At 38.2% G+C, this 24,298-nt stretch overlaps 1 protein-coding gene across 1 annotated transcript in view; it reads left to right on the top strand.

The window, feature by feature from the left end:
- Positions 1–24,298, top strand: part of LOC148081690 (RAS guanyl-releasing protein 2) — a 43,254-nt gene that overhangs the window by 17,088 nt on the left and 1,868 nt on the right. The window contains exons 2-15 of the mRNA XM_087788656.1: positions 546–657; positions 737–839; positions 914–970; positions 1,037–1,168; positions 2,479–2,629; positions 4,028–4,201; positions 6,603–6,719; positions 8,353–8,634; positions 11,846–11,920; positions 12,004–12,126; positions 14,916–15,031; positions 15,107–15,248; positions 17,472–17,508; positions 21,197–21,358. Coding sequence (XP_087644782.1) covers positions 588–657; positions 737–839; positions 914–970; positions 1,037–1,168; positions 2,479–2,629; positions 4,028–4,201; positions 6,603–6,719; positions 8,353–8,634; positions 11,846–11,920; positions 12,004–12,126; positions 14,916–15,031; positions 15,107–15,248; positions 17,472–17,508; positions 21,197–21,358 — 1,741 coding nt within the window. The 5' untranslated portion in view covers positions 546–587. The remainder of the gene's footprint in view (positions 1–545; positions 658–736; positions 840–913; positions 971–1,036; positions 1,169–2,478; positions 2,630–4,027; positions 4,202–6,602; positions 6,720–8,352; positions 8,635–11,845; positions 11,921–12,003; positions 12,127–14,915; positions 15,032–15,106; positions 15,249–17,471; positions 17,509–21,196; positions 21,359–24,298) is intronic.

The following is a 24,298-nucleotide window of genomic DNA, read 5'->3' as shown; positions in this document are numbered from 1 at the left end:
CCAAGATACTAAAGCAGTTGGGGCATCTCATCCCCAACCCGGAGAAGGCTTCCCACTGTGTTCCGACTGAGAACCATGGACTGGGATTTGGAGGTGCTGATTCTCATTCCTGCAGCTTCACACTCAGCTGAGAACCTTTACAGCGAGAGCTGAAGGTCACGTTCTGATGAGTCCAACAGGATCACATCAGCCGCAAAAAGCAGTGACCCAATCCCAAGGCCACCAGACCGGACCCCTAGTTATGAACAGAATCGGTGAGAAGCCCTGAAAGAGTCGAACCCTCAGCGGACACCATGTGGATCAAGCTCTGACTCCATTCGTACAGAGAACCCTCAACATACAGTATGTCTGATACACCATTGGTGATACCCCCCCACAGGACCCCCTGAGGGGCACGATAGAATGCCTTCTTGAGGGTCCACGAAACAAATAACCATATGACTTATATTTATGATCTTTGTTTAAATGTTTTTAAAGCTGTTTCACTGTCTTTTCTCAAAGTATATCAGGACAGAAAATAATGATCTTCAATTCCCTGTCTTCAGTGACCCCCAAGTAACATTCGTGCAGAGAAGAAAGAGAACAAAATGGAGTCTGGAACCTCAGAGCAGTCGGCGACCGTGGACGAGCTGGTGGAATCTTGTATCCGAGCCTTCGGTAGGCTTACGCTGCCTTTCTATAACAGTTAAAATATCTATAGTTTTGTGAACTTTATTCAACTTTCAATTGATTTCAGATGAAACAGGCGCTTTAAAGGACGTCGCCACAGTCCGTATGTTCCTCATGATGCATCCCTGGTACATCCCATCCACGGACCTGGCGAGGAAACTGGTGCACAAGTATCCTTTGTCGGCGAGAAACCTGTCTGACATCGTTGAGCCTTGTTGACTTTTCTCCTTAACGTTTGGTTCATGTCCCGAGAGGAGAGCTGCAGCGCCGAGCGCCGCACGAGGATCTGCCACTTAGTCAAGTGAGACCCGTCTCACCCCCGACAAAACTGACACATTCACTCCAAATCTTTTCTGTTTATCTGTAGGTACTGGATCTCGGAGTTTCCAGCTGAGTTCAACCTGAGCCCCGAGCTGGCAGACCAAATCAAAGACTTTAAACACCTCTTGACCACTGAGGGCAACGAGCACCAGAGTCAGCTCATCGACCTGGACAGCGTGTAAGCGACTTCATTCCCAATGACAGTCTTTGTCAGCTCGGCCTTTTCAGATGTTTCGGGTCACAGACTTCTGCTGCTTTTGCTACAGCGGACCATATTTCTGAGGTTTAGGTTTTGCGTTAATTCCTATAAATGAACTTTGAAATTTGATTCATAGGGGACTACAACTGATAGTGTATCTCAGGATTTTATTAACACATCGATAAACCCTTTAGGACATGGGGGGGGGGGGGGGGGGGGCAATTATAATTCTTCAAGGGCCACATTCAATTCTGTAAATGTTGTTAGGGGCCGTCAAGCAAAAAGAAAGACAAAAAAATCCCTAAAAAAAAGGACATTTGTCATTAGTCATTAAGCTAAATAAGCTGCAATTTTTTTCTTGTATATATGATATATTTTTTTAACATTTCTTCAACTAACTTTGAAAAAATATTTTGAGGGATATTAATATATACTCGAAGAATTATACAAAAAAGGAGGAAAAAAGTAAATAAGTGTTATGTGAAAATGCAAACGAATAATAAATACAAAATGCACTTTTTAATGCATTATAACCATTTATACATGATCATAATTTGACATTATGAGGGCCGCATGTGGCCCCTGGGCTGCACTTTGCCCAGGTCTGCTTTAGGATGTCATCGACATGATGTTTTGTGTTTAAAACTTACATCATAACTAAAAAATATGACATTTTAATAGGTAGAAATGTTCCGGAAGGAGTCCAAGTGACCCTGTTTGTCCCCCAAGTAGCATTTGAGCAGATTTCAACTCGATAGTAAGTTGGGAAATATACTAACATATATAAAAAATCATGCTTAATAATGTAGAACTAGAACTAGTATAACAAAACTGTTGTTTCCCAGTTACATCAGGCACCCAGGTTTTCTATAGTACAGCTCTAAAGAAGAAAGATATTAAAGAAATACAAATTAAAAACATACAGATGATAAAAGACGATAGATATTATATAATATTTAAAAACAAAGGAAAAGTTGAAGGGTAGGAGAGTTATCTCAGGTGGAATATGGGCCTCAATATTATGGGAATCAATTGGTATTAATTAAATATGGTATTAAGTGATTCATATTTTTACTATCATTTAAATTTCCAAGGGGATGTTCTGCCTCTGTTTGCTCCCTCTTAAAATTATTATGGGATTTCTTTATTATGTAATATATATGGTTTGAATTTAATCAAAATTGGACATATTTGGGATTTTCATGGGGGTCGCTTGCCCCCCTTGTGCCCCCTTCATTACCTCATAGTTTCAATGATATTATCAGTAATAGATGTTTTCTTCTGTGCAGGCCGTCGTATAAGTGGAAGCGACAAGTGACACAACGCGTCCCTTCTGTGTCCAAGAAGAGGAAAATGTCTCTGCTCTTCGACCACCTGGACTCCTGCGAACTGGCCGAACACCTGACTTACCTGGAGTACAAATCCTTCTGCAAAATCCTGGTCAGTGTCGGACACACTTTCAATTAATCTTTCCTTCATGTTGTTGCTTAGCAATCACAGCTAAAAATTCAATTTGCAGTCTCTTTAATTAGATTTGTGGGTTTGTGAATCCTTGAAATGTGATCTGTTTGAGTTCTGAGGGTTTCTATCCGAGTCACAACAGGAGCTCAGACGAAACCATTTATCTTGGTATCTTGGTAGATACTGGACTAGCTATGTACTGCGGAACCTTACCCCCATCGACTTATAAGGCTTTAGCTACTAAAGAGGCCTTTCCCAGTGGAAAGTGTGGATCCTCAGAACTTTAATGGATGTTTTTCTCATTCCACCATCACAACATCCACCAGGATTTGACTAAATAAACAATCAATGTGGATCTGCTTCTTTACGTGTTATTATCCCAGACCAGTGTTGAGAGACAAGGTTTAACTAACATCTCTGAGCATCTCTGACCTAAACATTCACAAAAGAAACACAACAAGATTCACCATTAGTTTTCTATTATTTTGTTTTAAAATCTTAATTATGTAGAGCAGCATTCAAGCAACTGAAATTTGATTCGAAGCACTACAACAGTGGGATTTAGTGAAAGAGAAAAGAAAACGTATTGCTAGCAAGAAAATCCATTTGAATTTTTGAAATTAAATGATAAAGCAGATTTCTCTTTTCTCAATGTGTTTAGACGGGTTTAAAATACCAAAACATGAGCATTTTACCAGTGAAATGCTTTTGGAAAACACAAAGAATCCAAAATGTGTAATTTCCTTTCATCTAAGGCGAGGAGGAAGTATTATTATTGTAGTTAGTTGAACATTGTTTTTCTGACATTTTCATTTTTAATTTGTTTTTAAAATGTTATTATCTAGACAAGCATTCAAACCCATTTAATTGTAACACCAAAAAACACTTCACATATTGCTAACAGGAGGGTCCTTGTACTTTCATTCATTCAGTTTTGAATTTTAAAACACTAATTAGAAAATGGAGAAACTGGCATGTTCTTTCTTTTTTAAATATTTTACTTTTTTTTTTACTGCAGCTGTAATTTCTCTTATTTAATAACTAGGGCTCAAGCGACATCATCATCTTATCCAGGATTCAAACTTTGATCTAACAAAGCTCTGTTGAAAGGGCTAAAAAATACCGCTTCTGGTTGACCTTATAATTTTGCAAGTGTAAAAAATATCCCAGACATTTTACATTTTGGATCCTTCAAATTTTTATTGAAGCACAAAAATCAATAGTAGGAAAAAACAAAATCCAATCTCATGGTTGTACCTTACAATTAAAAATGGAGGTTTAACCCATTGAGTGTTTTGTCGAGGTGATACCAAGGGGTCAACACATCAGTTAGGACCACCTTTACATGAAAATCCTGACTCTCTTTCCTCGCTTCAGTTCCAGGACTACCACAGTTTTGTGATGCATGGCTGCACCGTGGACAACCCCATCCTGGAGCGCTTCATCACGCTCTTCAACAGCGTCTCCCAGTGGATCCAGCTCATGGTTCTGAGCAAGCCGACCGCCCCGCAGAGAGCTGCCGTCATCTCACACTTCATCCGAGTGGCACAGGTGGGTGAGAGGACCGTCGGCTGGCCTTCCATCCATTACAAGTACGAGTCTTCTACTCAAGCAGACATTCCACGTGCGCAATATCTCAGTCATTTGTTTATGGAGAAGAAAGAACTCTCGCTTCTAAAGAGCTTCTGTTGAAACAAGCCCAGCGAGAGACAACCTTCGCAAACTGAGGGTTATAATGGAAAGTGTGTCCTTCGTATGTCACGCTTGTCAAGAAAACCTTTTCCAACAAACACAGGCAAACACAATGATCGACTTGAATTACACATCATTTCTTTTAAAAGAAAATCCATTACTCTATCCGTCAAATTAAACACCTCATGTTGTTGATGACGTGAAGTGGATTTAATGAATGATTACTTTGTACTTACAATGTACTGATGAGTATTGTTTTAGTTTTTGGAAAAGTAAACAGACGAATCATTTCCAAACATTGAGCCATTTTGTTTCTTTTAAATCAAATCACACAAATCAATTTAAAAGCAAGTCAAACCTATGTATTTATTTACAAAACTCTGTCCAATCATAAGGGAATATATTGTAATAAATACAAGCTGAAGTAGCTCTGTAAACTAAACTTGGGTGTTAATTACCTGAGAATACAGATTTTGCAGATACAAATTGTAAGTTAAAGTAGGGCGATCATCAAGTAAACTTTACTCTCAGATATAAGTTACTTTTAGTAGCAAAGCTCAGGTAATTTACTGATGGTTAATGATATGGTCATAGGATTGTACTCCTGTTAAAGCTCTACTTAACCCTTGAGTTATCTCAGGGTCAAGGTGACCCGAAGGCCAGAAAACAAATGTAATGGTTTTATCCCCTGTGTTGATCTTGGGTCAAGGTTCAGACCCTCGGGTCACCTTGACCCTGAGACAACACTAGGGTTATAGTTTTATTTACGACTCTCTGAATAAGCTAACCTAAAAAAAGGTCATTTTTAAATAATATTTCTAACTTTTATTTATGGACTATATTTAAGTAACTTTTAAAGCACATTTTAGATAGTTTTCCTTTGTTTAAAAATGCGTCAACTGTTTAATTTAACACGTTTGTTTCCTTCTGACAGAATATTATTTCTCTAAAACGATTTGAAGTCCTTAAGGATCAAAAGTCATGCTTACAAAAAGCTGAGCGTCTTCAAACTCACAGTCTTCTGCCTCAGCTTTTCTTTTTGGAAAAATAAGGCAAAGAAAATATATTTTCAGTAAAAATAACAAAATTAACTGAATATATCTTTCCACATGATAACTTACCTTCAAGATAATGTCGCGCACGATGAAACTTTGAAAATCAGATGAAAATTAAATTAAAATATATAATAAAACTTGCTCTTCCCACACAGTTGATTTACTGCATGAGCAACATTTATAGTTTTACTTGAATATTTCCAGTTCTGATCCTTACAATTACAAACTAAAAATCGTTACATATGTGGATATATACGTATTTATACTTATGCTGTGTATTATGTCAGGCATTGTACTACATGTGTCGTCATGTGTGATGTGTGTGTTACCGAAGAGCATAGGTTACGCACTTAACTTGCGTTGTTTACGTACGTGGTTAGTAATAAACCACCGGAGTAACATCCACGCTGGTGTCCCGTGTTCCTCATTACACTAAAAGCAAAACTAAGGGACGATTATAGTCAGCAAGTGAGTGCTACTACAATTAAAATATATATTTTTCCAGTGTAGTACCCTTAATAGAAATATAACTTTGCATATAATCTTTTAAAAATAATTAGATAACTAGAAATATTGGACTCGCAGAAGGATAACGCTCAAAATAAATCTAATTGTTGTGTCCATGAGTTTGATTGACAGTTCTTGAACCAATCAATGACAATTTGAAATAGAATTACTGATTCATCATTATCCAATATACTGAGTGGACTGACGTCAGAATGACAAACGAGTGATTACACCACCGGCGAGTTAGAAAATATGTGTGGTTCGGGAAGACCCCGACCCCCCGCCCCCCCAACCATATTTCTTCCTCTCTTCAATCAAGCGACCCGATTCAAATGATCCCCTCCGGCAGACCTCCCACTCAGCTGCCATCTGATTGATTTTTAGGGAGATGCCACACATGCTGAAGGGCACCGGGGAGCCCCGCGGCGTGCCATTCACAAAGTGACAGTTGATTTGTGACAGCAGTCGAGAACATTCACAAATATCTCATTTTCATTCTTCCCATGCTGAAGCTGCTGCGTGAATACCAATGGACCGGGTCTGATACTTGCTAGAAAAAGACAGTTTTATCTCTAAAAAGAATAATCTAAAGTTACACATCCAGGATACTTTATATTTTATGGATTCCCATTTATTTTTTCAATGTCACTAAACTTACAGCAACATCGTCACTCTTGCGACGCTGTCTCTGCCAACAGAAACTGCTGCAGCTGCAGAACTTCAACACGCTCATGGCGGTGGTGGGCGGCCTCAGCAACAGCTCCATCTCTCGACTCAAAGACACACAGACCCACGTCAGCGCTGAGACCAACAAGGTGGCGTGAGATATTTTAGCATCATGAATGTTTTAACAGTGATGTATGATGATAAAGGACCCTCTTGAATGACGACCAGGGGGGTCCCCCACCACAGACGATATCATTTTCAGGCTGAACTTCAGATAAAAACGATAAAAAATTAAATGCTACCACCTGCCAAAAGCAAACTTTAACCGTATAAAAATATGACCGTGACGCTGAATCAGCAAAATTCCCCCGGGCTTTATAAAGCTGTCAAATTTAACTGGAATTTCCTGAGGATTGATTTCGGTCCAGCCTGTTGGCCGCGCAGCCCCTCTATACCACTACTACCTGTTGAACGTTAAGCAAACAGATGAAAAATAGATCAATAATGTCATAAATAATTTAGCACTTATGTGTAGCAAAGAGCTAAGTCCTTGTTGACATCGTGAAAAACTGGCATTTGCTTTGTGTCTGTATTTTTTCGTCCATTCCAGGTTAAATCCTCTGTTTTCGGTGTCAACTTTGCGTCACTTTGAACGGGCCATGTTGCATTATCTAGAGCCTAGCTCCACAGCTTACCGTAAAATATCGCATTTTAGGAAAAGCTGCTCTAAGTGCGGCGAATTGCCATTGAAACTACACTTTTATGGGCTTTTTTTTGTTAAGGACTGTAGGACACTTCTAATTGCTCTAAGTGCCAGATCTGGCCCGCAGGACATTAGTTATATTTCATGTTTTACTCTATTTCACTACACAAGTTATATTTGCGAGTAAACTTGACTGCTAGGGCAACAGTTTCAAGCTAAGATGACTTTCTGAAAAATCCTTCCAGACTAGTGGTGTATATCAGCAAGAATCCGGCGATGTGCTACAGATCACGATACAGGATCAATGAGGCAAAATATTGTGATACCGTAGGAACAAGTATATCTTTTTAGTATTGTCGAGTACTTGACTCTGGTGTATCAGAATTTACAGACCACATGACTCTTGATACTCTTGTTTTGAAACAAATGTCCAAACATCAGCTTTAAAAGCTGCTGGAGTCGACTGTATCCTCTTGTCCTCAGTCACCGCCGGGATCTTAAAGGATTTTATGCTTCCTTTAGCTGCAGAGGAGGTAATGACTGATGCCGTCTTGTGGCCTGAAGTTAAATTGCAACACAAAAAAGAACAATCACTGAATATTGTGAATAAAATCATTTGTATTGTAACTCATTCTTTCAACACACTTTATTGAAGTGTAAACCATTAAAAAACGATGCAAAAAAAATTAAACGCCATTTTAAAAAAGTATAGTTTTTTTCCAGACAGTTATAATCAACACAACAGAAATCAAAAGCCTTGTGTACTGGTGCCAGTCCCCCCTTCCCAGAGGTGGCAGACCACCCTCTTCGGCTGGTGCCACAACTTAAGTCTCTTTAGTGAACTTTGAAGTCAGACGTCCTAATGACATGCATTTCAAGAAGAATAACTCTGTCATTCTGTTTTTGTCTATGAATCCACCATGTTTTGTTATCCATAATGTCAATGTTGGTATGAAGGTCTTCTGGTTGTTTCTGAGCTGAATCTTTGTGTCTTTAAACATTTCCTTTGACACACAATCGCAATGTTAATCACTGAAGAATGAGGGACATTTCTTACAATGCCGTCTCTTTCCCTTCAGATCTTCAACAGCCTCATCGAACTGGTGACCTCCTGTGGCAACTACAGCCAGTATCGCAAGCGCTTCGCCGAATGCCCAGGGTTCCGCTTTCCCATCCTGGGAGTCCATCTCAAAGACCTGATCGCCGTCCACGTGGCGCTTCCCGACTGGAGCGACAAGGAGAAGACAAGAGTTAACCTGACAAAGACACAGCAGCTGTACACCATCCTGCAGGAGCTGGCCCTGATCCAGAGCACGCCGCCTCATGTGGACGCCAACACGGACCTGCTAAACCTGCTCACGGTCAGTACCGCGACCCGTCACAGTATTTGAGTTCACGTGTGAAACAGCAAAGAAGGTTCTCTGAGTGAAGGTATTGGCAGCTAAGATAGTTCTCTTTTAGGATTTTTGAAAGGAATTGAATATTTTCTTTTAACGTGAACCATTTTGTTATCTCTGGGTCGAGGTGACCCCGAAGGACCGAAAACAAATGTCTTTGTGGTATCCCTTGTGTTGTCTCTGGATCACCTTGAGACAGAGATAACATAATGGTTTAAAATGGGTTTTGTACCATTTAGAAAACAACTTGTCGCATTTGTGATGATCTTTCTTTAGAAAGTGTTTTTTTTAACTATTAAAGATTGGTTATGATTCACTTATGATGGATCTACTGACTCCCTCAAGAAACATCTTTAGACTTGCTTATTCCTGCAGGCTTTTCCCTGATTTTTTGAGACACCTGTGTTTTTCTCTGTGTTATCTTGATCTTTTCAGTATATTTTTTGAGTATTTTTTTTATTGTTTAAGCGCTTTGTGACCCTGGTCTAAAAAAGCGCTCTATAAATATAAATTACTTACTTACTTACATTCTTGTTTAGGATGTTAGCAACTTTTTTCTTACCCTTGAGCTTTGAAGTTCTGGGACTCTTTTTACTTGAACCTTACCGACATTTCAAAGAAATATTACTCTGTAGAATACACAAAATGATCATCCAGCAAACATTGTTTTTAAACTTTTCATTAAAGAAGAAGAAGATCATGTGAACATTTTGTCTAAACAGGAACTTGTTGGTACTCGAACCAACTTAAAATCATATGTTTTTTCCTCGAATAGTGCTGTCGTATATTCTTGAATGTGCACATGTCGGTGTAATCTATCTATAGCTCGGAAGCTACATCCTAAATGAACGTATTGAAGGGTCTTTCCCCCTGTATCCGCTCCTATTGTGTGGACATGGAATAGTTGTCTTCCTGGAAGGAAAGCATTCTTCCACCACTATCACAACACACCAGCAGCTCCGGACTAGAAGATCTGGATGCCATACCTAGACAAAAGAACCCTCCGTGATCAACACACTTTCTTCCATGTCAAATTGATCAGAATCAAAAGAGTTTCAACCAAAGAAACGGCTTGTTTTCCTGCAGGTATTTGACACTGGATTTTAATGGTTTAATGCCATCGAACCTCCTCTTTTAAGAGCATACAGTGAAGTCCCAAGAGTAGTGGTGACAAGATGAAACCTCATGAACCAATGAAGCTTCTATCCGACTAGTACATACTTGGAACAAAGCTTTATGGGGCTTCATTTGCTTGATTGCGCCCTCAGGTGGACAAAATTTTTTAAATTCTGACGTAATTATTTAATTTGTGCTTAAATCATTAAAATTATTCAGAAAAATATGCTTGAATTACTTGTGTCGGGGAAACAATTGTTCATTTTTATTCAAGAATAGCAACTTTTCTACAGCGCTTTTATATATCACAGAATTATGATACTTTATTAGAGGAGTTCAGCTCAAAATGGAGAACATTTACACAGGAGAACATTTACCATCCTGCAGGCTCCATCAGTACAAAAGGTGTCACTAAGTCTCGCACAAAAATCCTCCAAATCCAACAGGTGTGAGGGAAGATCCATTGCGTTTCCATGGCACCTATATTTCCTACTTCGAGTGAAGCCGTGAGCAAATCTAGAACTGGTCACATGATTGGCTGGTTCGCGAGGCTGCGAACGTCACCAACACACTTGATACACACTTCACGGAAATCATCCCGGAATACTCGACACACGCTTCGAACCCTCAACGCCGAAATACTCATCGCTACCCAAGAGGGTATTGATGATGCCACAACGAAGCCCTGTTAGTAATAACACTTAACACAACACAATAGGGAGGATACATTTTTTTAAGGTTAGTTTATCTTCCAATCGTCATCAGACAAGAAATTATAAGAGATTTTTAGGTGACAATTTAACCACGGTGAGTTGAGTAATCCAGGATTATGTCCACCATGTTAAATTCTTAACCCCAAAAAAGGAAACGATCTCGGCTTGTCACCTAAAAGTGAACACATTTTTGCAGATAAGACATTCTGACTTTTCAAAAACCACAGCCATCGGTCGTCGGCTGCTGTTTGTGACAGATTACGCCAGTGATGTTTTTTCTTCTCCGTCAGGGCAGCAGGGAGTCGATACACAATTATCTTAGGCCAGCACTTATTGAAGTTTATCTACGCTGAGTAGTCCTCAGCTCAGGAATACCAATAAAACCTTCACAACATTGTCAAGTGCAAGATAAGCAGGTGGAGATTTGCGTAGAAAGTTAAGCCGGTCGAGAGTGCAGGTGTGGAGTTTAGTGAGTATAGGAAGGAAAGACCTCAACCACGAAGGGATATAAACCTATATAGTGATTTTTCTCAAATGTTATTGCTCTATAATTAAATGATTCATGGTTATCTCTGGTGAATCGTCACGTCTTGATGAAGCCTTATTTTAACTAGTGTAGATTACACTCTATGATCAGCAGTGGCTCTGCACAGCTATTCTTTGAACCCTCACATCATTTTAAACTGACAACACCACCTACTGACCCTTAAGAAATATGACGACGCTTCATGAAGCTTCATCAACACTTCATTATCTATGAGATGGTTATCTGCGACATGTCAGGAACGCTGCTGAATTCAACAGGTGCTAAGATTCTAGCAATCTTCTTTGGCGACCCTAAAACAATGTCAAATTTCTCTTAACTGAGAGGGAAGAATCTTCTATAATATTCCTTAATTACTAAGGTTATCTAGAACGGCCAAACTAAATCCAATTATTTGTTCCTTTCCGTGGTTATCTTGTGGCTAAGACAGGAGTCGACACTCGGCTCTCAGCCTCTGATGCGGCTCACTGAGTTTTTGAAAATAAGTATAAATGTGTATTTAAATGCTTCATAGAATTTTTCCAATTATGCTTGAAAAGCGAGAAAACCTCTCCTTCACTTTACCTTTTATTTAACCAAAACGGTTACTGTAACTTAGCTGATATAACAACATTTTTAGTATACACAATGTACACAATGTATACAGAAATGTCAACGCAATCAAGAGTCTCACAGGAGTAGCTGAATGTAAATTCCTTCCAATAAGCTGCATGTTTTTCTATATTCCCTCCTCATGCTGGAGAGTTCATATGGTCAAGGACGCTCGTGAAGTTGTCGCTTTAATTGTGAAAACCTCTCCCAGGTCTCTCTGGATCAATACCACACTGAGGAGGAGATCTACCAGATGTCGTTGCAAAGGGAACCTCGTAAACCAGCGGTAAGAAACATGGCTGCTGTTATTACTTTTCACTTTTATTTATCAAGGCTAAACGACAACTTTCCTCCGGTTCACGACTACAGCAGAACTCCAGCCCGTCTCCCGCCCCTGACCCCAAACCCTCGATGATTGACGAGTGGTCTGTGTCTGTGAAGCCGAACGCCGACCCCACCATAATCAAGATACACATCGAGAAGATGGTAGAGGTCAGTGTCCCGCTGCAGATTCGCTGTTACAGCCTCATAAACGTCGTCTGACATCAGCAGGTTTGTTCAGATTCATTAAAAGAATTGGAATTTGAAAATAAGGAAGTGAATATTTGTAAATTTGACTAAACTAAACACTCATTTCTACTCGCACTTATGTAGACTAAGGGGGTGTCCCAATGAGCAGTGTGCAAAAATGTAGTGTACTATGGCCAGAAAGTTGAGTGTGGATCGATGGACACTTTCCACCATCAACCACCACCACCTTAGTGACGTAGTTGACGCTAAACTGAAGCTACGTCACTGACGACACGTCTTCGGAGCAGATACCGGCGTAAATGTCTCGAGAAAACACTAACTTTACCGCAAAACAACACAACAACAGTAATAACAAAATGAAACACAACTTAATAACTAGTTTCAATCGGCGAAAAGCGCTGGTTGCAATCAGCCTTAAAAAGTAGTAGAAGAAGAAGCTGTCGAGTCATTTTGGATAAATGTGTAGCAGCAGAGTTTGATTTGAGACAGAAATACCCTGTCGAAATTTGAGCACTGAGCAAGCAGGTGCACTGTCTTACAGTCTTAGAGAAGTGAACGATTTGAGACACAGCATAAGAGTTGGGGTTATTTTCAGAGTGATCTGGTTCTTTTTTGATTCATAGAAACTGACACTTGCAATGTGAATGAGGATAAACGTGTAGCTGTGATGACTGGGATATCAGACAGAAGCAAATGCTGAGTGGAATCTCCAAGCAACATGCGAAAAAGGAGTTTACACACAGGCTTATTAACAAAGCAATTATTCCAAAATAAATAAACAAGAAGAACAAAGTTGAGCAGGAGGTTTCAAATGTGACATACCATGTAGCGAAGATTGTTATCTGGCGCCTGTTGCTAAGAAAAATTGTGGCTTTAAACTCACTAATTGAGTGAGGAGCTGCAGCTGTTGCAGCAACAGGCGCAGAGGTTCTTAACAAACACAGTGGAACAAACAGGAAGTGTGTCACAATGATTGGATGTTTTAAGGTGTATTTTTGGACGAAGATGAACACAACTGAGCTCAAGTCGCTAATTTAAAATGAACGAACATTTTTGTCTATAACTCTAAAAAGAAAAGATTACTCTGAAAATAATTCCAACCCTTTCTCGACATGAGAGTGATAGAACATTTTTGAAGTAAATTAGAATTCACAGATATTACTTCATATTTAACAAGGTTTCCTCTTTAATAATTAACAACCTGAACAAAATGCAAAAATGTATTCCATATCTTTTTTTTTAATGCTTTATTCAATTTGTTATGTGTGGTTTTATAGTCAAAAATAAGGTTAACGGAATAAGATAAAGATCACAACACAGTTATGCTCAGATTGATTTCTAGCAGAGAGCTTAGCTTTTAAGAGGTCTCTCAAGGTTAACTCATGTTGGTTGAAGTGGAGAGTACATTTTCCCATTATATTCTTTTTAAAATTCAATAAACTGATGAAGCTTCATGAAGCTTTACTTCCACTAGATGTCAATCTCTGCATGATAATCAATTGCTTTGAACAGCTATGGAAACCTCAGATATTTTTTCAACTAAAGGTGCCACCTACTGACCTGTAGGAATATTACACCGCTTCATGAAGCTTCATCAGTCCCAGGATTCCAACATGATGTAGTACATGTAGACAATACTCTTTTCTGGAAACTGTCTAAAATGAAATTCTACAGGATTTTCTTTTTCTTGTATAATGTTGTATTTATTATGATTCATCTTAATTGTATTTATTGTATTATTGGTAAGATTGTGTGCAGTAAAACATTTCTAACATAAAATATTGTATGGTTTTTAACCATTTATACCACTCTAACCCAAAATATAATCTTATAAGGATTTTTTTTTGTTATATTTTATTATATATTCTATCCTATCTTTGTGACACCACAACATTTATATACTTGTATTTTTGCTTGAGTACTTGAATTTCTGCTACTTCTTCCACTACCCTAACTTGACATATTTTACCTCATTAATAATACAAGTAATCAAGGTTTAATATGTTACTTTGTTTTTGACCAATAATCTCACAGATTATAGAAGTTAATATACGTTTTACCTGAAAAATAATAGCCAAATTGTAACTCAGAAGTCCGGGGGAATTATCTGTATCGATAATCTGTATTGGCCCATTAAAATAATGATTAGTGCACCTGTAATTAATTTTCTTTTATATGATTATTTATTTATTGTTCTTACCTTTTTCTGAATTGATAAATCACAGTGTCTACACTTATACCTACCCGAACTAAATTTAGTTTTATCCCTCTCTCACACAAAAGGTACTTTTCCCTAGTAACTGGTTAAAGTTAAGTAACTGAGTTACTTTTCCTATTAACTTTGGAAGTAACAAGTAACTTAAAGTAACTGAGTCACTTTTCCTATTAACTATTTACTTTGAAAGTAACAAGTAAGTTAAGGGCAACTGAGTTACTTTTCCTGTTAACTAGTTACTTTGAAAGTAACAAGTAAGTTAAGGGCAACTGAGTTGCTTTTCCTATTAACTAGTTACTTTGAAAGTAACAAGTAACTTAAAGTAACTTAGTTTCTTTTCCCATTCACTAGTTATTAGGAAAATAAATTAACTTAAATGAACCAAGTTACTTTTCAAAGAAGTAACTCTTAACGTAACTAAGTTACTATTTTAAGTGAACTGCTTACCAAATACATATACTTTTTGTTTTATGTTTAATTTATTTTTATGATACATTTCTTATCGAAACAAATTGAATCCATTTCCACTTTGCAGTCCGTCTTCAAGAACTTCGACACGGACGGCGACGGCCACATCTCCAGGGATGAGTTCGAAGCCATCAGGAACAACTTCCCGTACCTCAGCAAGTTCGGGGAGCTGGACAAGAACCAGTGAGACTCTGATGGGCAGGATGACACATCGCCACAGATGGAGCTGATCTGTCTTCACGTGTTTCTCGTTGGCAGAGACGGACAAATCAGCAGGGAGGAGATGATCGACTACTTCATGAAAGCCAGCTCTCTGCTCAACTGCAAGATGGGTTTCATCCACACGTTCACCGAGGCCACCTACGTCAAGCCCACCTTCTGTGAGCACTGCGCTGGCTTCGTAAGTGCTTTTCTATCCATCTTTATTCTACAGACCACTGTAAGGTGATGATTCATAAACCTTGAAGCTGCTTTAAACAAGCATGGATCTCTGTCAGCTTCCCTGCCCTCCAACCCATCGAACCTCTACTGACCCGATGATGGTTGAGAAACCTCGCAGCAAAATCAACACATCAGCCGCTTTTCAACCTGCGACCAATCAATCAAACCTGACAGGTCGTTAAATAATAGAAACGTTTAAACAATCCAATATTTGACACACACAAACAAAGAATACCTCACTGGTAAAAGGACGCATTTGTAAGACTGTCAAAAGAAAAACAAAGATACGAGCTACATGTTCTTTGAGGGCAACTCATTTGAAACTTCAACTCTCTTGACTCACATGTTTCAAATATTAAAGTCTTTCTCTCCAAGACTCAGTAAGTCCCTCATCATGACCATGTTTTGAACTCATTACTTTATAAAGTTGCTCTGAAATCTGGGCGAACGAGAGGTTACGAGAGTCCATTATGACATAATAATGGCTTCTCTCCTCCTCCAGCCAGCTGTAATCACGCCCAACTTTGTTTACACAACGAGTCCCTTGGAGGTGGAGACTTCCGTGGTTTGATGACGCACGGTGACAAACCTTGATGTTTAATAAATCACAGCAAAGTGGGTGTGGTTATGTTAAACAAGATTTAATTTCCAGGAAAAAAACAGTGTTTTCAGTGGGCGGTGTTTAAGATCATTTACTAATGTCTATATTTTATCAAAAGAGATCTTTGAACGAACACACACTGATGATACAAAAGAGTCACACATCACTTTACGACACACTTAAATCAACACAGAGACGACTGTTAAATGGACACATACGTACACATAAGGAAACAGTGTCTGTCAGTGAAGTACGCAGTTAGAATAAATAACATTTTTTATGTATAACAATAAAACCACTGTCATTTGTATTTAAGTGATAAGATTAAAGCTTTACAACTAAACGAGGAACTTAAACTAGGAGCAACCGATCTATTATTATTGTAAAGCACTTTGCAGGTTGTACCTGTGTGTTGGATACTGGGGTGAATCTGGTACTTTAGAATTGGTGTCGACAGTGCCCGACTGAATCTAAAAACAGTGCTTAAAGAATGAAAATAACTCAATTTAGATTTTTGACAAAGTTAAATTGAGCTTTGAATTTATTCCATCAGAACCATCAACATGTCAGTTTATTTTTAGGGCCTTTGCCAGGATATTCCGTGAGACCAAAATGGATATTTGGACTTTTCTTACGATTTCATTGAGGTTCCTGTGCAGTACATATTGTTGTAGTTTTGCTCTCCAGCTCAACACTGTTTAATATTTATTCTGTTACTCGCTGAAATACCCGACATTTCCTGGGTAAATCTGGTGCAGAATAACCTTTAGAATTTCCTAAAATAATATACAAATACTTTTTGTTTTATGTTTAATTAATATATATATATATATTGTTGTCAAAATGGTGGCTTCGGGTTTGTGTTGTAAGATCAGAAAGAAGTAAAAAGGTAAAGGAGTAAAACATAAAAACATGAATATTATACTTTTTATTCTCATGACTTTATATCGTTTAATTCATTTGATGCACTTTTATTTGACTTGATGTGAACTGTATTCACTTTTCTCAATGGCTCAACAACAATGTGCTCCAATGAAGTTAATTTAATCAGTGTTTTATCTGTTTTTATTATCTGTTTGATTCCAACAGGAGCTTTAAATGAGTTAATCCTCTGTAACTAGTGGTTCACCTCAAGACCCGGAATGTTACTTATTACACTAAGTGAAGAAAGATCTCCTTAAGGATAGTTTGTGCAGGAGAAGTCGTATGTGTCACCATGTTGTGTATCTACCAAGAGGTCAGGATATTTTTCGCTTCCTCAGATGTTCCTGGACAGTGTGTGATCTCCAGCTCGGCTCTTTCATGTCATTGTTCCCCCCCGACTGGTCTTCCCCCCCTCGCGTCCCTCTTGATCTCTGTCCCGGTCCAACCCCCTCACCGTCCTGCCGGCTTCAGCGCCGGCTTCACGCTCATCGACGCTGCTTTGTGCCGCACGTCTGAGTAATCACTTCACCTCTCGACCTGCTGACGACTTGATCTTATTTTTTTTTACCCAAAATCACCCTTTTTAAATGACTTGTTTGGTTCCATTTGCTGACATGTCATTTTGAGTTTCAAGACATTTTCTTTTTTCTATTACAGATATGGGGCTTTTACAAACAAGGCTACAAGTGTAAAGGTGAGTCAGCTTTCGTCAGGATATTGTGTTTCCAACAGCTGCACAAATATTTACAACCCATTCGCTGCGAATGAAGTATGCGGACACATCTTTTTTTTCGCATATACACTCAAATCAAAACAGACCAGAGGAACATCCTGATCCAGCAGTTTTGAATTGTGTGTGTGAGTCTTAACACAAAAGGGGAATAAAACACATCCTGCAAAAAAAACAAAAACATTACATTTGTGACTAATCGTGGTACAAATGTTTCAACCACTGAAATCTTATGAGGAGAAAAATTATATTAAAGTTAAATTTGAAGTTCGTCTTGACCAAGAAATGTTATACTTCTTCTATAATTCCAAATAAAATGTATTCTGCCCCTGCTGTTGTGTGTGGAACGTTGCAGCCTCGCATCAGCCCGACAGATCGCGAACAGGTTTTCAAAAGAGAACTTGAAGTTTCCTTTCATCATCTTTACTTGAGTATCTGTAAAATGAACAAACCTAGAGATACTTTTTCTCACATATCGTATATACACGAATTCACACAAACTAATTGTGTCATCCCATAGAGAAAAGGTCGCTAGCGCGATGCTAATGTGAAGGCAGATTGCATTGCGATGCTAACCGTTAGCATGCAACTTAAGTTTGCTATAAACATTTGGTGAAAAATAACCAAAACATTCTTTAAACAGTAACGTTTTGACACAAACAAGAACACAGTCCAAGAAAAAAACATGAAGTCAGTAACTTTGGAATACTAATTTACATTTTCAGAGTGGCATCTACTTAGCGGTTATTTTACATTCTCGTCAATCTACGTAATAAAAAAACAATTAACTTACACTTATCCACTTAGCTTAAAGAACATAAGCAATCATTTTCAGTCACCTTTCTGAAGCGAACCTGCAATTAAAGATAATGTTCTTTACTCACCAGGTTTATAATCAAAATGTTTGAAAACAATAATAACGTTTTGCAAAGTGTTAAAGAAAAGACAGCGAAAACTGGAGTTGGTTGGATTGGCAACTACCAGATTTTCCTGTTAAGTAGACTTATGGTGGGTTTGCTATATATATTTTACATTAAGAATACATAGTATTGTTTGTTTATTTTATTCAAATACCACTGGATTGCAAACACACATAAAGGATGAAACACGTTCACTAATGGGCCACAGGGGGAACTATATTAGCTAAAACATTAAATATTTTATATCAACACAACTAACATAAACAATGTGATACACAAGGACAAAATGGACAATAATTACATTGTAAAACAACACCATTAACATGAATAAAATAATAACGAAAATGAGAAAAAATAGCAACATTATCACTTTGACCCTGATAACACATTGGTTAATAATTTAAGAAGAAAATTAAAATCAAACAATACTATTACAGTATTGTTTGACATATACTGTATATGTCCAACATTATACATATCAAACAAAAATGAAATATTGAAAATACAACAACAACAACATTTGATTTGAAAACAGTAGTAAATTAAATTTGAACAAAATTAATGACTTGAAATTTTATTTAGCGACACTTTTCTCAGATGACAATGAAAAACTTTATTAGACTTGAAGGTAAGATAGGATCAATGTTTATATAAAGCAATTAACAAAACAACAGCATTTTCATTTCTCTGCCACCAAATTAAACAAAAACATTATTTTCTCCCCTTCTGGTCTTTTTCCTCTCTCTCGGTGCATTTCCAGGAAATGTACTGACACTCATTAAATATCTTACAAGTTGTCAAAAAGCATTTGAGTTGCATAGCAACAGCAGTAATTAGTCTTTTTGTTTCCTTTGAGGTCCTGTCAACGTTCACGGCATCAGACGATGATGAATCCTCTAATTAGAAGCAAACATTCTCCTGTTTAAAGTGCATTTCCTATTCTTCCTGTTGTCAGTGGGAGCGAGCCACTCACAACACAATCCATACAAGTGTCAACAGAGACGTCTGGGTCGTCCCTCATGTCAGATAAATTAACTCAACGCAGGTCTTAACATATTAGCCTGTCGTGATGAGAGTGCAAGCTATCGGCACTTTCATTTCCCAAAGGAATTTACCCGAGGTATCAATAAAGAACGATCTATATATCTGTCTAATTAAGATAAAATTAGCCTCGTTCACATTAAGTGTCTGAAGGTATAAAAACACAATCTCCCTAAAGCTTATTGTCGTTTCCTATCTTGGTTTACGACACTTTTATTGGTTTATTAGTGAGGGGCAGATGAAGCAGTGTCCTAGTTGGTGCTGCTCACAGTATATTAAAGACCTAACAAGAGTGTTACTGGCTCCAACTAGTGTTGGAATAATGTAACAGCAATGTGACTTTTTTGTTGAGACATCGCCTAGAAAAGTGTTAAACATTTTATATCCATTAAATGTCTGTGTATCTTTAACAAACTGAAGGAACTCATAAAGTTTTCCGTCAGAAATCTTGGCGAATGAGAGGTTACGAGAGCGAAGCCCATTATGACGTGATAATGGCTTCACTCCTCATCCTCCTCCAGATGAATCACGGCACGCTTTGTTTATACAATGATTGGAGACTTCCGGGATGGATGAGGCAATGACACACCTCCATGTTTGACCAATCACAGCAGAGTGGGTGTGGTTATGGTAAACAAGATTTAATTGGCAGAAAAACAAAGTGTTTTGTACAAACAGACACTGATGATACAATAGAGTCACGCATAACATTAAGAAACTTAAATCAACACATTACTTGAACTTTAAAGTTCACTTTTAAAATGTGGCAGAGAAGCATTGCAGACATAACCATCACTATTAAATCAAACAATAAGAACATTTCGATTATAAAAAATAAACAACAATAGGAAGTTGAAAGTCTGACTGTTAGCGAAGTGTGTCAGTAGATACAATGGTATACAAGAACTTGGTAAAAAATACTTTTTCAGGACTTTTTTTGTACATATTGTCATATCTGGACCATTTGTCGTTCAGCTCCTTTCTCTTGGCTTTACATACAAGAGTTTTTTCATAAAACTTCTTAAACACTAGTTACACTTTTGTCTCACACCGTACTGGGGATTCATTTTTCGACAGTTTTCCAGAATTCACATGGCTTGAAGTCAGGACACGATAGCGTCAACCTAATGGCCGCGGTTTCATCTTAACTCCGATCCGATCCCCGGCTATTAAGTCTGGCTAAAGTGAGGGACTTCGGAATGTTCACCCTGAATTTGAAACTGTGGTCCATTACTGTCACCACATGGATGTGATTTTCATGAAGCACCGCAGTGCATTGTGGGTGATCTGCTCTAAACATACATGTTCAGACGCCGACGTCATTATTTAATTAAGTCACTCATTCAGTCAGTATTTAAATAGTGACTTATTAGGAAAGGTAATTAAACACCTGCTTGATGTAAGGAATTCATTATAAGAGTTCTCGGTGCACAATTCAAGGTATTTTTGAACTCAAAGATGCTGGTTCTGGACCCCAAAACGCCTGAAGGTCACACATTTTAATGAGATTCCTGATCTCTCACTGTCTCTGCCGACGACTGCAAGAGCTAATTGGCACGACTGGTGATGTCAGGTGTTAGCTTGTATGTCTGAGAACCACTGTGATTGATTCCTTGGCACGAGTGCTATGTTATGTCCCCTCTTGTGTTTTGCACTCGTTCTTGAGTCCTGTCTTCCTCTCCTCCTCTCAGCCTGTGGAGTGAACTGTCACAAGGCCTGCCGTGGCCGTCTCTCCGTGGAGTGCAGGAAACGAACCAAGAGCATCGGCCACGAGGCGCCGCCGTCTCTCCAGGCCAGGTCCTACAGCTTCCCACCGCCTGCCAACACTCCAACGGCCAACCTGCAGAACACAGGTAATGGTGGAAGTAAATCCTTTGATTCAGATCATCTTTCAACCAAACAAGTGAACTAATCACTCGAATGTTTATCGAGGTTTATTCTGATTGTCCAAATGGCGTCAACAGCAATTCTTAGAGTGAAGGAGCCTAGTAGCGGCACAAGTGCAAACTTTTTTTTTTTGGAACTTCTTTATTGTCAATTCACATCAATCATAGATGACATATCCATAATATGTAGTATACATACAACAAGTAAGTAAGTAAGTAAGTAATATTTATTTATATAGCGCTTTTCCAGACCAGGGTCACAAAGCGATTAAACAAACAAAACAATGCTCAAAAAAGTAAATACACTTTAAAGATCAAGATAATACTGAGAACAACACAGGAGTTCCAGAAAATCAAGGAAAAGCCTGAACAAATAGAAACGTCTTAAGATGTTTCTTAAAGGAGTCAGTAGATCCATCAAGCGCAAAGAGAGAGGAAGATCGTTCCAAAGCTTAGGAGCAACAGCCTGAAAAGATTTCTCTCCTCTGGTCCTGGACCGTGTGCGAGGAACCATAAGTAGATTCTGATCCACAGACCTCAGAGCCCGAGCTGGGGTGTAAGGCTGGATCAGATCAGTGATGTAAGGAGGAGCCTGACAATGAATAGATCTGAAAGTAAGAACCAGAATTTTAAAGTTGATCCTGAAAGAAACTGGAAGCCAGTGAAGAGTTTTACAAGGTACTCCTATTCAACTCACCCATCAGGTAGATACAAGAAACACAGTAATAAAAAAGGCAAATCAAACGAAATAAAAAAAAAGAATAAGAAAAAAAATATATATGCAAGTGCAAACTTTTGTGAGACATTCCATTCAATCATTCATTTTCTACCTCTTGTTCCCTTATGGAGGTTGTGGGCAAGAGTCCATCCCAGTTTCTTCAGGCCCAAAAAAACGTAGTTTGTTTTAGACTAAATTAAAATGTTAAACTCTTTTCTTTGTCATATCATTCATTCTCATACCGCTTTATCCCTTGGTCTGGGTCGCGGGGAGACTGGAGTCTATCCCAGTATCATAGGTTGAGAGGCAGGGGACACCCTGGACAGGATCCCAGTCTGTCTCTTGACACACAAAGACAAACAACCATTCACACAGACACTGAAACCTTTGGACAATTTCCCCCAGTTCCCAATAAACCTGTATGTTTTTGGACTGTGGGAGGAAACCCGGAGTAAACCCACGCGACACGGGGAGAACATACAAACTCCACACAGAAAGGTCGCCTCTCCCTCCGACCGGGAAGGCGAGCCACAGCCTTCTTGCTGTGACGCGAGTGCGCCACTGGTAACAAGGTTTTTTATAGACTGGATTAGGTAAAGTACCCTCCTCATCAGATGATGGTCCAAGAGGGCAATTTAGTGGCAAAAACAATCGTCTCCTTAGGTGATGAGGTCATCGAGAGTATAATTCAAGTGTTTTTTTTTTATTCAACCTCGCCTGAGAACGACCTCTATTCTGGCTCAATAACCTCCCTGCTTCTCCAAAGGTTACCATTGTTTCTGACATTTAAAGGATAGACCAGGGGTCGGCAACCAGTTCCACTCAAAGAGCCATTTGGACCCGTTTCCTACAGGAAAGAAAACCCTGGGAGCCGGAAAACCCTTTTGACTTTTCAGATTAAATATCATTCCATTTAATTTTCACTTTCTTTGTTTGCCTTTGTGCTATACATAAATAAACTATAAACAAAACTTTAGTTTGTGATACAGGTAGTCATTTTCCACTCACTCTCATTTCGAATAAGAGTTGAAATTATTTTCAGAGTAATCTGTTCTTTTTAGAGTTGTAAACACGACTTTATGTTCATTTAAGCGACTGGAGCTCAGTTGTCTGTTTCTTCGTCCAAAATGGCACTTAAACATATTTAAATATGAGGAATTGTCACCAAAAAGGCTTGTTCTTGGTGGATGATACCAGGCCGTCAGCTTAAATCTCTCATGGGGAGGCTTCCTTGTTACTGACGAGCAGTATGGAAGTATTTGGATGTTTTTAGTGTCTTTTTGGATGAAGATTAAGACGAAAGACAACTGAGCCCCAGTCGATACATTAAATGAACCAAACGATTTGTCTCTAACTCTAAAAAACTCACATTATTCTCAAAATAATCCTAACCCATCTTTATGTTAAGTAACTATCACATAGAGCATTGATAATTATCATAAAACATTTTTTTTTTACTGTATATTTACTGCAGTTTGTCCTGATGAACAGACTTATGTTTGTTTTTAACTCTTTTTTTTAATGTAAAGCACTATGTGACTCTGAAGGGTTATATTTACATTAATATACATTATAATAATTGTATCATCATCATTATTACTATTAATATTTCAACAATGCAGAAAATCCAATAATAGGACATTCAAAATTAAATGATTTGCTATCAAACTTAATTTATAATAATGTACACGTTTGAAACTGACTGACTTGCTGAAAAATATAAAATATTTTCTATGTAGGCCTAAAGAAATTTTTTAACCAGGTCTTGATTTTTTTTAGGTCTATTTTAAATTTTTAATTCATATTTTAAACAAACTGAAGTAAAATATTATGACACTCGTTGTTTTGCGTGTTACTGTTCCTTTAAGAGTGAGACAAGTGAGGGAGGGGAGAAAGGAGTCAAAGATGATCATCGTGAAAAATGAATGTTCTTGTCTTCTTATATATCGGTGAAGTTAAGTCAGTTTTTGTTAAATAAAAGTTAAACTGAAGGAGAGAGCTGCTCGTTTTTCATGCATCATTACGAAACATTTAAATAAAATACCCAAATTTATACCAATTCTTATTTCCAAAAACCTCAGTGAGCCGCATCAGAGGGCTGATAGAGCGATAGACGAACAGATAAACCGGTCGTCAGAGCAACGCCAGTGACCCAGGAGTGAACTAACTCGTTCAATTTTTCAAGAAAT

Source organism: Callionymus lyra, chromosome 4 (genome assembly GCF_982586985.1).
Source record: "Callionymus lyra chromosome 4, fCalLyr1.hap1.1, whole genome shotgun sequence".
In the NCBI taxonomy this organism is placed as follows: Eukaryota; Metazoa; Chordata; class Actinopteri; order Syngnathiformes; family Callionymidae; genus Callionymus; species Callionymus lyra.
This window is presented reverse-complemented; position numbering and strand designations above follow the sequence as displayed.